At 28.3% G+C, this 15,814-nt stretch overlaps 1 protein-coding gene across 2 annotated transcripts in view; it reads right to left on the bottom strand.

Annotated features, from left to right (window-relative positions):
- Nucleotides 1–1,382: 1,382 nt before the first annotated feature.
- The window catches only part of LOC107449622 (Zinc/iron regulated transporter-related protein 102B), a 16,842-nt gene continuing 2,410 nt past the window's right edge, over nucleotides 1,383–15,814 (bottom strand). The window contains exons 2-8 of one of the 2 annotated variants that reach the window (XM_071177398.1): nucleotides 14,898–15,003; nucleotides 14,019–14,210; nucleotides 12,545–12,616; nucleotides 8,440–8,525; nucleotides 7,621–7,755; nucleotides 6,954–6,971; nucleotides 2,895–4,030 (exon numbers count right to left, since the gene is read on the bottom strand). In XM_071177398.1, coding sequence (XP_071033499.1) covers nucleotides 3,794–4,030; nucleotides 6,954–6,971; nucleotides 7,621–7,755; nucleotides 8,440–8,525; nucleotides 12,545–12,616; nucleotides 14,019–14,210; nucleotides 14,898–15,003 — 846 coding nt within the window. In that variant the 3' untranslated portion in view covers nucleotides 2,895–3,793. Of the gene's footprint in view, nucleotides 4,031–6,953; nucleotides 6,972–7,620; nucleotides 7,756–8,439; nucleotides 8,526–12,544; nucleotides 12,617–14,018; nucleotides 14,211–14,897; nucleotides 15,004–15,814 lie in introns of both variants that reach the window. The other variant, XM_016065208.3, reaches the window with a different exon arrangement.

Raw genomic sequence — 15,814 nt, 5'->3', positions numbered from 1 at the left:
ATTCCTTAGCGTGTAATTTACGTGAAACATATCATAGTTCATGATTTACCCAATACTTCAATATCACAGACATTTCCTTTATCTTTTTCTTCCAAAATCAGGGACTGTTCGTCAGTTTCTAATCGGGATAGCGTTGTTGCGACCAGCAAAAAAATATGTTTAGTCTTTTTGCGAGGCTATGTGAGAGAATTAAGTAAATATATATATATTTCTATTTATGAATAATAATAATAAATATTGATAATTGACCCTTTCCTTTCCAGAATATATGCACAATAGAATAGCAGAGCAAGGAAAAGAGTACGGTCTTAGCAAAATTTTTGTATATCACTGAAAACTATGAAATATGTCAGCTGTTTTTTTTTTCTGACAAAAAAAGCTGTTAAAATAAAGATGCTGATTCACGGAAAAGTGTACGTACTTTATTAGTTTAAGCAGCAATTTCTATCTTTCTTTTTATTAAAATAATATTTTTATTAAAAAAGGAAAATATACTTCCGTGTAAAAAAAATTTTTTCACTTGTAAACGTCTTTGTGTAAATTTATTTTTTTTTTTAAAGATCTATAGTATGTCTAAGCTTGAATGAAGCTTGAAATTAATCATTGAACTTTGAATTGATGGTTTTCATAAATATAAGCCACTCAAGAACAATTTTTTTAATATAATATAAAATATGACATCTGCCAAACCTCTTATCGAAAACAAATAATTTCAGAAAAACTATCTAAAATATTTCCAATGTAAAACCTAGCTTTAGCATTTTCTCTCCCTACATAGACCTGAAAATTTAAATCTTCAGTTAGTAACCAGCAGTTTGTGAACTCTAATGCCTTAATAGTTACTTTTTCCTCAAACTAATGATTTGGTGAAGGACATTGAAAGGTCTTTTTCATTTAATAGCCACTTTTTAAAAATTTTACTTCCTTTAAAATTAAAATAAACTTAAAAATAATAATAATAAAAATCTACGACAATAAAAAAATAATTTTACAATAAAAATAATTGGCAAAATTTAGCTAAATATACTGACTTTAAAGAACTTAGATAAAAATATTTGGGGAGGCAAAATACATAAAATAAATATATTACAACTTTGAAAACGTTAATTGTCAAGCTTTTGCCTACAGCGGATGATAGCATCAGCTATTCTGGATCATCAGTTGTCTCAGCTGTAAGCAGAAAGTTAAAGAATATTCTAATTAAAATAAATATATAAAAAATCATTTATTCTTATAAAGTAATTGACAACAACATTTTTCGCTTTGTTTTAAGAAAACATATTCTGCAAAAAGGCATCATGTACACCTTCTCTTTTAATGCAAAATAAATAATTAAATAAAAATTTGAGTATTTATATTTTGTTTGAAGAAGATAAGACACATAAAAAAAACTATTTTATTTATGTACACAATTTTGTTTTTAAATTTCAATATATTAGATCATCAAAATATATACATTACTTTGTCAGGAACTGACTCAATGTACAACATACATTCAATGTATACTTAATTCAAGCTAAAATTCAAATTTTCTTTTCAAACAAGCAACTAAAATTGAAATAATTTAGATAAATCGCGTCATTCACAACACATAAAATCTGAATAAATAAATTCTTGAATGTCATTTGTATACCTTTGAAAGTTCATCACATGAGTATTTGGGTAGTAGTAACATCTTGGATATTCAGCAGGGAAATATTTAGTGATTAATAGAGTCCTAGAACGTTTTTTTTAATTATTTCTGACTATCAATTCTTCCTTTTTTTTTCGGTCAAAACAATTAGTTTTTGCTTATTTTTTCAGAGCTCTTAACATATTTATAGTTATTATTATGAGAGAAAAAATAAAACACTTTTGCCTCATAAATAATAATGAGGCTTTAAAAATAATTAACTGACATTTTATCTCTTAATATCTTGAAAGAAATTCATACTTTAGTGTTGTATTGTCAGTTTAGCATCCATGTCCATCAGAAACAATGAAAATATACGCACGAGAATATAAATGATTCTGCAGTTCAATTTTAGACATTTTTCAAACTTTGTTTTTACAAAAACGACAGTTCTAACTATCACAATTATGAGTATAACAGGTACAATTAATCTTAAATAACAATATTTATTACATATTTTTCTTTTCTGGAATAGATGATTGAATGTGACTTATACTCGAGTATATAAAGATAGATGGTGAATCTATTTTGAGTGAAGAAAAAAAAAAGCAGAAAAAAAGGCATAAGTACTTGGAACAACATTTCAAACACAGGCAGGTGAAATAAAAATGCAAAAGCTTAACAGAAAATATTCAAAGTGCAAAGTAGTGCTTTCAACATTTGAAATAGCTAAATATTTCTTAACAAAATGAGTGTAACCTCCAGCCTTTAAAAAACTTTTTAGGCAGTATATTGTTAATGGTATATTTGAATTAATTCAATGACACTAATTAAGGAATGTCATTAATTATATCAATTTCATCTATCTATAGATTTTATATATATATTTTTATTGATATTTTTTATTATCTATTTTATAATAACTATTTTATTAATTAAAAAAAAACTTACATGTTCAGCAAGAACTTTTCAACAAGGTGTATAATTGCACTATTGCAAATTTTTAGCAGAATGGGAGAAACTACAGTAAAAAGTCAGATTACACAAAAATTCTTTTAGTGAAAAGAAATGCTTCATATATTATCATGCAATTGAAAAATCAATGTAAGTACTTTATGAAAACATGAACTTCATTTTTCTCTTCAAATAAACAGTATTATGCAAGTAAAAACTGTACATGTAATATCTTCAATATTTTTCCCTTTTTTTGAAACAAAGTCAAACATAATTATTTTATGTTTTAAACTAGGCAATATTGTGTAGCTAAAAACAAAACAAGCACTGTAAACAAAAATAACACATTTTATGTAAATATACATTACATAAGCATTTTGAAAGCTCAACTAAACATAATTAAATCTAACTTACCTTTAATAGAAACAACTTAATATAAGAAAAAGGAACTATGACAACAACTAATAATTCAATTTGTAAAATTTCTTTAAGTATTTATAGAAGCTCATTCAATAAACAAATAGTTACATGCTAGTAAATTATAAAAGGTGGAATTCCAAAATAAAGACAAATGAATGGATGAGCAATTTAAATAACAAAGAACGGATTTAATTTTGTACTTGATAATAATGCTTCCAGAATTTATTATACTTCTTTTTATATCAGATAATGGATTATAAATTTCAGAACATAAAATATTATTATAATATCACACTGTAAACAATTTTTGCCTCAACTATAAATTTAATTACTCGAATCATCTTAGATTCACCACTCTCTTAGTCTTTCTCAGATAAGAATAAGGCAACTATCTATTGCACTCTAAAATGCATCCAATATTTTATTCTTTCTTATTAAATTGCATTGAAAGAGCTTATTTAGACTTTACTTAAAAATAGGATTGATCAATAAAATCTACCCAAAACAGATTATCAGGATTATCAGTAAAAAACTAAATCAATTAAATATTTTAAAAAACCAAAAGATATAACAAACAGGTTTTTTCCGTACTACTGAAATAGTGTTTTTTTTAGAAATCTAAACTTGAATTCACTGAAAACTTAAATGTCTTTGAAAAAGAGAATATAAAATGCTTTGAACACATCAAAGAACAAACTATAAAAAATTTTTTCTCTCTCTCTTCAATGCTTCTATTTGTTCAGATTATCACAACAATTCTCCTCCCGGACCAGCAAAGCAGTCCCAGAAAGACTACAAACTGTGACATCAGTGGTGATGGCCGACCGACAAGAGGAGAGGTAGGAGGGCACCCACCACGAGGGCCAGAAGTTCCACCTTCCTGAACCCTTTGATGTCCGGAGTGGAGATGTCGGGGTTGTGCCTGTGAGATTGAAGAGCTATTTCTGGAAGAACGTGAACAGTTGCCACGTAAAGGAAAGTTCCAGCGCTGAAGAGCATGGCAATCCCAGTGGCATTCATCGAGGACAGTCTTTCTTTCGTCGACTAAAATGAAACAGAAAAAAGTGTATTAAAACTTAGACAAAGATGTCTATTAATTCATTTTCAATATCTTATGCATTATCAGAGTGTCACTGAACTTAGCGGAGCCCTGTGCAAAAACATTTAGCAGGCCTTTTTAATTATCTCTTTCTGCAGGGCTCCAGATTTCGGTCAAAATTATTGAAATAAATCACACTTAGGACTGGGCGTTTTTCGAAATTATATATCGTGATGCATCGTCAGTTTTGCATAGCGATATAGCGATGTATCGGGATATAGTATTTTTGAATTTCATTTACTTGTAAGGCACAGAAAGTCAGATTTCTATCAAAACTTCATACTCAGATTGATTTAAATCAATTTATAAATTTGAAGATATTGCTTAAGAAAGATATTAAATAAATTGACTACAATGTACAAATCTTACTTAAAATATTTATTGAAATGTTTGTTTAGAAATTCATAATACACGTAAAACAAAATGTTAAAAACTTTTTTTAAAGCATTTTTTACAAATTAATATTTTCTTGTACTATTATGCATAAATAATTACATAATTATTAAGTTCGATCGTAATGTTCAATTTCTAAATGAAACGTTAAAAATTATTTGTATGTTTAAAACAAAGTGCTAAATAAATTTTAGAAAAAAAAAACGCTTTTAAAACACTATTTTTTATTATTATCATTTCAGTTATTATAGTTCTATTATAGTTCATTTACGTCACACTAGAGCTGCACAATGGGCTATTGGCGACGGTCTGGGAAACATCCCTGAGGATGATCCGAAGACATGCCATCACAATTTTGATCCTCTGCAGATGGGATGGCACCCCCGCTTCGGTAGCTCGACGACCTGCACGCGAAGTCGAGCACTTTACGGTAGAACAGTTTAACGAGGACCAATACCGCACACCCTCGGTCCCTACGCAGACTGATCCAAGTGGTCACTCACCCGCACACTGACCGCAGCCAGTGATGCTTGACTTCGGTGATCTGCAGGGAACCGTGTCTTAACGATCAGTCCACTGCGGGACCTTATCATTTCAGATAAATAATTAAATTAAATTAAATAATGACCGAATTATGAACGAAAAACAAAGTAAGATTTAATTTCTTAAAAATAAAAAAATTGTGATATTCGATAATATATTTAGCTAATTAACAAATAATGTGAAAAGAATATTTTTTTTAAAAAAATTATTATACTCTCTAATAAAACAAAGTGCTAAATGATTTAAAAAAATGAATAAAATACGCAAACCTTTCAAATTTTTTTGTATAAACAAAGTTAATTGACTTATGTCCAAATCCAAATGACAAAAAAAAAAAATTGTTTTAACTTTATTTCTAAAAATAAAAACAACAAGATTTATAAATTTAAAATCAGCAATAAAAACTCATTAAATTATTAGAAGTTTCATCCAAAAAGTTTTTAATAAATAAAAAGAAAGTAAAGAAATAACCTAACAAATACAATTCTTTATGGGTGCCTAAATTAGATTGCCGATAATTTTCACATTTAAAAATAAAAAGATTTTTTTTTAAAAAAACTTATCTAATTAATGAAGAAACTCTTCTTTATATATTCTTTTCAATAATAGATTGCCTTCAGAACAAGGTAACATCGGCGATCACGAAGTTAGTCCACTGAAAACAATCTACAAGTAAAGGCGCGACAACGAAAAAAAAAGCTAAGAAGTGCGAAAAGGAACATGCGATATAACGATATAACTCAAAACTCTGATTCTGATTCTACAGTTCACCAATCAAGGCCATTTCAACAAAACGAAACGAACATCATTTTGAAAAAGCACGAGTCGACATCGGAACGTAAGAGAAGAGTCTTATATCGCTATATCGTTCTTATATCCTTGCGTGTCTTATATCGCTATGTCGTTTTGCGCTCGTTGTCTTTACTCGATGGCTTAAATCAGATTTCTGATGCATCGCCTTGAATGAAAGTCGCTGTATCGTCTTGCCGATATATGCGTTAAATCGATATGTCTCGATACATCGATTTATAGCCCAGTCCTAATCACACTATATATTCAGTCAGGAATTTCCTTTGAATTTCATTCTCAGGAATGAACAACTTTTCCAAGACTTTTATTTTGCCTGAATTTTTTTCAGCTCAGTTTATTAAACACTGTTTCTTGAAGCAGAGTTCATTAAAAAAAAAAAAAACTCTTTTAAATAACTCCTACATTGTAAGTTTGACATGTTTTAACTAAGGGAAAAAAATCCTACATTTTTACATTGGAATGCTTACATAGGTATTAAAGATAGAGGATGGAGGATAAGGAAAAAAAACTTAAAGGGGTGATATTAAAAAAATGTAATTTGTAAATAATTGGAGGCTCACTTCAAATTAGTCATTATGTCTTAGTAAGAAGTAAAAAAAATTTTTTTTAAATACTATTTTCTGTTGAGAAACGGATCTGAAAAATTTCCTTGCATTATTTTGTAATCGCCCTGACATACTTTAAGATCCGGGAAACTTCACGAGAAATAATAACTGCAAACACAGTCTTCTCAGCCGTCCGCTCTGAAATCTCGGACGTTCCATTGGACGTTTGCAATCGTTCTTTTACTTCCTTGTATGCCCCTATAAAAGGGATGTCACAATTGTAATCTTCACTTTTAGCTTCAATAAACTAGTTGTCACTCATCACCTTGAACTATGATCTTATTTAAAAGTCAAAATTTTCAATCACCCATTTGCACTCGAAACATGGGTTACTACTTATTAAAATTATCCTGATAAATGTTCATGACCCTAGCATAGTATTTCCTTTTTGCTTTTTAAAGGAAACCTGCTACATATTAAAGATCTGCAATATACATAGTTCATGGTGTGTTGGTTTAGTGTTAGCGTTCATAATGTGTAAAGTAGTGTTTGGTTGTTTTTTTTAAAAAATACTTACCCTTTTTAAAAAATCTAACTGGAAAAAAATATGAAAAATAATTACATTCACAAAAATTAAATTTTTTTATAGAACAATTATTATTATAATTACTTCATACAATTTTTTTTACTACTCTCTGAAATACAAACAATAATGTTTTGAATTATTATTTATAGTGTGTACTTTAAGAGTGTACTTTTGAAAGGGTATTTTTTTAATCATTTAATGAGCTTTTCCCCAAATAAAGTTTATTCTTAAACACCAGAAAAATCTTTTTATAGTAAGGGATGTGAATTTCTCATGGGTATCAATAAGAATCAAGTGTCAGTACTTTAAGTTGCTTTATTGATGAAGTAGAAATAAATTTTATGAAGAAGAAAAAAACATTTATAATTAATTATTTTTGTATTAACAGTTAAAAGCACACACCACAGAAAAAAACAAACTGAATATTTATAAAATAACATTATCAAAATGACTAACCCTACCTTGGGAGGAAAGACTACCTTTCATGTATAAATATTTTTCAATATTACATGAAAAGAGTTTTGGAACTATTCATAAGCATGGAAATAACTATTTTAAAGTTAATAAAATAATTCATGAATGAAGGACATTGTGTGACACTATTAGAGATCAGTAAAAACAGATTTTTTTTTTCTTTTTACAGCAACATTAAACTCACCTGACTAATACCAAAGTAAGTGATGATAGCAAGAACGGGTGCAGCAAGAGCAAATATCAATAGGTGTTTTCTAATTTTGACTCTGTCCAAGCCTTCATGCATCAAAAACGTTACAAGTCCAAAAGCAGCTGGCGCCTAAAAGTTTGAATAACTAACTGAATATTTGCGTTAAATTAAAATACTGCAATTCTTTTATTTTTAAAGCAGCAGTCTTTACAGACATACATACAAAGATCTAAATACATAAAATAAAACAAAAAAACACATAAAAGCAAGAAATAAAAATTTTAAGTAGTCCAAAAACTCTTTGGCTTCCCAATATTATGAATGGATGTAGTTCTTGTGGAGATCTTCAATATTTATTGGAGCACCACAGCAGCAATGGAGGCAATACATAACATTTTGAGACACATGAATTGTTGGGGGAAAATGAATTTTGAAATATAAATCTGATGGCAACATATTCACCCACTGTTTACATTCTTTATAACGTGCAAACACCTCTAATAAAAGCACACTCTTCATTCTTCTGCTTCTTTACCCATTTAAAATTTTCAACATTTGTAAATTTAAAATTTTTATTATGTATTTGTTCTGCCGTTATTTTGAAAAGAAATCAATCATTCAACACATTAGATGAAGAAAATTAATTTAATTAATAAAAGAAATTTAATTTTAGATGCCATGCTGGGAAAATCGGTTAAAATAGGACACTACTTAAAAGCTTTTGCTCATAATAGCTACATAAATATGTGATTCAACTACAAGATTGATGAAAGAAATACAATACAGATATTGATAATGAATAAATATAAGTACTTTATGTAGCATAATAGCTGTAAACACTATCATCTCTATATCTGTATGGGATGTTGTGACAGCAGCCCCAAGAGCCACACCATCCGCTGAAACAAACAATAAGCATAAGATAAATTCCAAAGAGCAAAATTCTTTAATAAACTATAAAAGCAATATATAAATATAAAATAACACACTTAACAGAAACATGTTGCTTCAGTATTGTAACTAAGTAACAACTTAACAAAAAATGACAAAATAACAGGGAAAGTATATCATCAATAAATCAATTTGAGAATCCAATGAGCTTTGAAGGGAGCAAAATAAAATATTGTCCTTGTTAAGCCAGAGATAAGAGAAAGATGAATACAATCAACTGGGAATAAATAAAGAGGATTTCCATAGGAATGGAAAATGGGATAGGGTTTGAAAGTGTCATTTATTAGTATTTTTTAGAATACAGAAGGGTTTTAAGTAAAGAGTAGTGTTGAATGATTTTAGGAGAAGATGAAAAGTCTAGGTAATGCTCAGTAATGAGAGATAGCAAACTCAACTTTCATGAACCTTAAGTCAAAGCAAGGAAAGAGAGTCCACATTACAAGTTTGGAATTATGGGGGCAAGAGCCATGTCGTATACAACTAGGAGCACATAATGGCAAGATATTTAACAAATATCTTGCTTGTTTTTTGCCCACACAGGAATTTTTAATGTGAATGAAATTGTAATTTTCAAACCCTTACAATCAAGCTTTTTTTTAAAAAAATTCACGAATTAAAGGCCGATTTTTGAATAATATGGTGAAACAATGATAGTATTAAAGAATCAAATCAGCAATCTTTAATCCAGCTATTTGTTTCTGTTCAGATTTTTTTTTAATGCATTTTTTAGATGTAACTGTGACATTTCGAAAATTTTTATCATGTGATCAAAATAATGATCCAGTGGTTGCAAAAACTACATTTAGTTGCAGTTAATTACAACGATTTTTTAAAAAAATGTTGCGATTACAAATTAACCTCAAAATATAGTCAATACTTAACTACTTCCACATGTAGAATATTGCTGGAGGATACAGTTTACATAATTTCATACTAATCAATTACATTATTTCGTTTATTTCATATAAAAAAAAAGCTGAAGATTGATAGAAATTTTTTTTAATAAATTAGGTGAATTTATTTAACAGTTGAACTGATTTAAACAAGGAAAATTACAAAGAAATATCTACTTATGAGAAAATATATTATTCTAAACCTTTCATTCGTAAATTTCTTCCTTTAACCTTCATTTTTTTAAATACATCTTATGAGAATAAATATTGTAATAATGTACATTCAGAGCAAAATAACTGAGCAAAATAAGGCCCTCTTTGTTTAAATAACACATTCCTTTATTTTTGATCATGAGTGTATATGCATTGGTCACCCAGTCATCAGTAGTACTTAACATTTATGGTATCATTTTTATATTATTCATTAATAATATACCTCTTCAACTATAAAAGAAAATAGTACATTTTAATAGGTAACTATAATGACTAACTAAATGTATATGAACACAATATCCAGCAAATATCAGAAGATGAATGAAATAAAAAATTCGAAAAACATATTGTGGTACATAATTAGAATAAATGTTATTTTTTGTTCGTTTTAAAAACTTGTAAAAACAAGTATTTCTATTCTAAACCAGGGTCACATAAATTTAAATCAGTTAATTTAATTCAACTGAGTATTTTTTTTAAAAGAAAAATCATAGCTTTAATTCAATTTACAAATTAGAAGAAAATTATTTATTCAGCTTCAAAAAATGCTTTTAATACAAATTTCTTAGAACATAGAAATTTGCATAAATATTTTATTATATTATAGTGACTAACTTGTTTCTACAAATTTGAGACTTTTAGGGGCAGAGATTTATACATTTATATTCATTACTAAAACTGAAAATCTAATCGTTTTCAAAAGAGAAGGTAAAAAAAAAAAATAAAAAAAAACTGGATATATAAAGATAAGATATAAAGCAGGGTTCATTCTAGGTGGGGTTTGTAGAAAGGTCACCACATTTTCTCTTTGAATGAAAAATTTCCACACTGCATATCCTCTGTATTAGCTGACCTAATATGTTAAAAAAGCCAAGCCAATCTGTGCCAAATTTTTTTTCAAAGACATGTTACATGTTTTTAAAGACACATAACAAATGATTCTATAATAACTTTTATTATATTCTAAAAAGTTTATAAAAATCACTTAAATTTTAAAGCATTTTTAAAAATAACTTAATCAATACTATAATATACATAACAGTATAGTAAGTGCAATTAAATATAAATATTCAAATAAAAATATCTACAAAAACAAAGAAACTATTGCCAAACTACAAGCGAATGAAAAATAACAAGAAAAGCGAATGCATATCTAAACAAGAAAATCTGAGCTGCAATTAAACTATAGCTCCGATGTAGCAAGTTGTAACTTAATATATGCTGTACTAACATTTGGAAGGGGGGTCATAGAGGCAGCAGAATTGAATCTTTTTAACTGAAGAATAAATACATGAAACAAATCTATTTAATGCATTTATTCAGGAATTCATTGGAAAAAGAGTAAAAGACATGCAATCCCACCCTTTATTAGAATCATGGTTTAAAAAGAAAAACAGGAAATGGATGGGGTGCATAATGAAACATGCACACGTTTACAGTGACTAAAGAATCAAATTGTATCCATCATTTCTAGAGGCAAGATGTTTAATCTCCCTTTGTACATAATAGGCATAAAATTAAAAGCCATAATTAAAAGCTATAAAATGACATAAGGGTAATGGTTTAAATTTCAACTAAATTCATTACAAGCTTCATTTTTGTTAAAACATTTTAATATCAATAGAAAGTGCATGAGAGATTGGGTGAATAAAGTTGTACAAGTCTTGAACTATCCGCTGATGCGTGCTGGATGGCATTCTTTGAAAGCGGAGTAAGGAGAGTAGGAAAAGTTATTCAGCAGTAGGAAATAACACCATCCGGGAATTCAAAATGTACCTCCCATTAAGATATTATTGACTTGGGGGCTTTAACTACTGCTTGGAGATGGCTATAATGAACTCTTGAACCGTGATGATTCCGGGGATCGAGCGTTCGGTTTGGCTGGTCGATAGAAATTCTGCTTCCGGCTTGCACCGACCACAGTGCTGCATAAAATATCCTTGGTGGAAGACAGATCATGGGTTAGTGTCCCCTTGCCGCCAGGCTAACAGTGGGAGGTTTACCTTTCTATGTGATGCAAATGCGGGTTAGTTCCATTAAAAAGACCTCCAACGAAAGTGAAATTCTCCCAATACTTGATCCATAAGTTCCCTTGTCTTCTGGATTGGGTTCAAAATTACAGGGCTACAGAGTTGAACATTACTAGTCGTAAACCCAAAAAATTGACTTGGTTGTTCAATGACTGTTATAAAATAAAAAAATAATGATCTCTTGTAAGAGGTGAGGAATCTCAAATGAGCTTGATGGCAACAAAAGTGGATTTTTGCATTCTTTCTTAATGGAAATGAACACTATTCTAATGATAACATTAACAGATCTGAATACTGAATATTTAGATCTTATTTCTGATGACAATTCTGGTGAATAATTTTAAAGATCTTTAGATTTTAAATCATCAAAGATTTTTCTATTTTTATTAAATGACTTACTTTATATGATGTCATTCTGTGGGTAGATTATAATTTTTATTTTCTTGCATCTGCAGCAATTGCACTTAGAGATTCTAATAACTCAAAATTATTATTTAATTTTTATAAATTTTCCTTTCTTTATTTGCATGATATAATGGTCATTTATACATAACCATATCCTGTAACATTTAAGCCTTATCAAGTGTCGATTTCCTAATGAATGCAATTTATATTTTTTCAGGCAACTTTTTAGCCCCCATACAAACATCATTGTGATTTTTATCAAAATTTAGATAGGGCCTATATCGTATTTGCCAGTACCAATACATATAAAACAAAATGAACCATAAAAAATGCCTCTCGCAATACAGCGCCTCCTTAAGCTCCCCAATACTCTTAGATATTCTATTATAGTAATAACAATATAAAATGAATGAAAGTACAACATACCAGCAGCATGTACAACAAGTCCTATAGTAGCAGTAATTTTATGACGATCCTGCTTAGAGGAAGATTCAACATCTGTAACAGATTTAAACAAAACATAAATTGTTTAGCAGATATAAGTTTTATTCAAAAAACAGAATGCATTTAAAATTTTTCATTTTACTTGACAAATAGAGAACTATTATTACTTGATTTTAGTATCAATTCCATCAGATTACACTATTATATAGTATTATAAAAATAAAAAACTATTTTATTTGTGTCAGAAAATTTCAGCCATCCATTGTATTTTATCCAACGAAAATTATTATTTTTTTGGCATATATCTTTTTTAATATCACAATGAATACATATGAGTTAAAACTACTTTTTTAAGTGATGATGCCTTTCACATTTTCAGTCACACAAAATTACATAGATTTTGCAAATTTTTTACCACAGACTAAGGAAAACCTAGAATAAGAATCATAAGGAATTATTGACAAACTTATGCTATGTGGGACAAAGACTGACTTTTGCATTCGTTTTTATGAACTTACTTTATTTTCTAACCACTAAAAGGCTCTGCCTCCTGTTAACCCCGCTCAAAACCCCTCATAATTCTTTTGCATTCATATTTTTTTTTATTTTTTAAAGTCAATATTTTCCATAAAAATAAAGAACATTTCGTTAATAATCATGACAAATTATCTGGATCTGAAAAAAATTTAAGTATATTTAAAAAAAAAAAAAAAAAAACGTGTGACATAACATAGAACTAGTAAAAAGCAATTTTACTTATTAATGAGACTAATCCCTATAACAGTTTGAATTGGAAATGGATTCATTTTTTTAAAATTAAGTTATTATATTTTTAAAAATTTCAATATAAAGGTTAAGATATATCTGGCAACATAAAATTTCTTTTTTTGTTGTTGTTACTTTTGATAAGAATTTATAAAATAAAGATCATGTGAGAGATGAATAAATTTGCCTAAATATTGAAAACATTATTATTTAAAGTAAATAAAGTGAAAAATCTCAAGAAAAAGCACTTAAAATTTCAAAAATTTTTTAACAAACAAGAATTAAGAAAAAAATTGTGTTAAATGCATAAACAAAAATGGTCTTTTCAGCATGTCAAATTTTAACCTTGTAGCTGAACTTTTTCAGACGACAAAGTGGACTTCATTATTCTTGAACTAATCAGCAAATATTTCTTATCTATCTTACTTCTTGTACATTCTTTCATAACATCAAGTCTCAAAATAGTATATCTTTCGCACAGCAAAACAAAGTGCAATGTAAGATTATGTAAAGGAAAAAAAAGCTAGCATTAAATACATATTTAAAAGTGACGAAAGTATGTCAAATTTAAACTTCTGAGATGCATTTTTCTCAGTTGCTGAATGGCCTGGATAGTGTTTTTTGTTACAAATTAAACAGCTTATAATTTTAAAACTATCTTAAAAATATCTTCCACTCATAGGAGACTTACCAGCTGTTGAGGAGTGTAGGCTGTGAGCTGAACTTATTTGGTCTATTAGTAGCATGAATATAAATCCTAAGACTAAGGCAACCCCAATGACAGAATGGGGCTCAAAGTCATGTATTTCTGGAATGTGCGCTTGAGAAACTGACTCTTGAGTTAAGACTTCCTTTTGAATGTGCTTCAAAGCCTCTAGCTGCTCTGTTGAAATAAAATATAATTTAATTTAGCTGTAGATGTACAGTCATGTTACATTTTCACTGGCCAGTTTAAATGTTTCTATTAGTTTGTTAAAAAAAAGTAAATAAAGTAGATTTAAATGGAAAATTACCATACAAAGAATGTAAAATGTTCTCAATTTTGATGAAATGATGCTATTTTGTGATATTAAAACTGTATAAAACTAAAAATTGAAAGTTAAAAAAAAAACAGTAATATGCCATTTTTTAGCATCGATTGCTTGTCCAAAGGAACACTGATAATTGTTCTTTGGTGGTTCTGAGCCAACAAGACGTGACTAATTTAGCTTCATGTTCATGTTGATAATTACGAAAAAAAGATAATATTGATAGCATCATTTAGATAAACCTCATATGTTTACAACCACAGCTATTAAGACAAAAAAAAAAAAAAAAAAAAAAAAAAAAAAAAAAACACTTTTCTGAGAAAAAGCTTTTAGACTCAATTCAAACAAAAGCTTGAATACAGATATCTCAAAGTTTTAATAGTTTGTTAACATTAAAGCTTTTGTTTAGATTGAGTCTGAGAAACTTTTTTCTTAAAACAGTTCTATGAATATTTGCTAAGGATCTGAGACATAAACAGAGTGTAAACAATGCTTTCTTTATTCAAGCCTGGCATTTAAGATCAAACACGAAAGCAACTTACTTAATTGTGTTGAGTATAATGTGTTAACACCCTCTGGTATAATCACAGAGAGGGCAGTCCCAACTAAAAGTCCAGCTCCCAAGACTGAAACAATTTGTAATTTGTCCTGCAATCAAAAGAAATACATTAAAACTATCAGAAGTGCTTTTACCTAAGTGTTTTTTTTTTAATCCTCAGAAGTACATTTTATCACAATTAATTCAAATGCAGTATTATGATTATCCTTTAATTATTTTTGCACATAGTAAAGGCACCAGGCACATATATAATTGAAATACCCTTTATTTCTTTTAAGGCGAAATGCAGTTGAAAACACTTGTGCGACATTTCATTTTTCTGTAGATTTTTGCTCTTAACAGAAAGATTAAGTAAGAGAATTGCTACATTGTATACCACTTTTTTATACTAAGGTGGCTGTAATGTAATAAGCACTTACAAGAAAAATTTCATTCCAATTCGCCTAATCGATGACACTTATTTTAATAAAATCATGCTGATTTTCAGTTCAGTCATATTTATGCATTTATAACAAATAAAACACAATACAAGACTTTTACCTTACATTAAAGACAAATAATTTTTTAAATATAAACTTACAAACCAAGCAATATATTTTATAGAAAAATACTCTCGTCATGAAGCATAATGGATAATATTCCTATCTTCCAGTAATCTATGAGGTATCTATCCTTATTATTTTATAATTATTAGTTATTTTTAAAAGCAATTGGTTTATTGGTCATGGTGAATATACTGTTTTGTTAATACTGAAAACTAATGTATTTGATTCATTTTTAAAATAACGAAGGGTAAAGTAACTTTTTAGTTAAAAATACTTTTATAAATAAATCTAAATATATGTGTGAGAGCTGTCAAAATCTGTTTTTTTTCTCTCCTTATAATCTATTCATTGATAT

Source organism: Parasteatoda tepidariorum, chromosome 2 (genome assembly GCF_043381705.1).
Source record: "Parasteatoda tepidariorum isolate YZ-2023 chromosome 2, CAS_Ptep_4.0, whole genome shotgun sequence".
Lineage (NCBI taxonomy): Eukaryota > Metazoa > Arthropoda > Arachnida > Araneae > Theridiidae > Parasteatoda > Parasteatoda tepidariorum.
The sequence above is the reverse complement of the archived record's forward strand: the minus strand, read 5'-3'. Positions and strand labels throughout refer to the sequence as shown.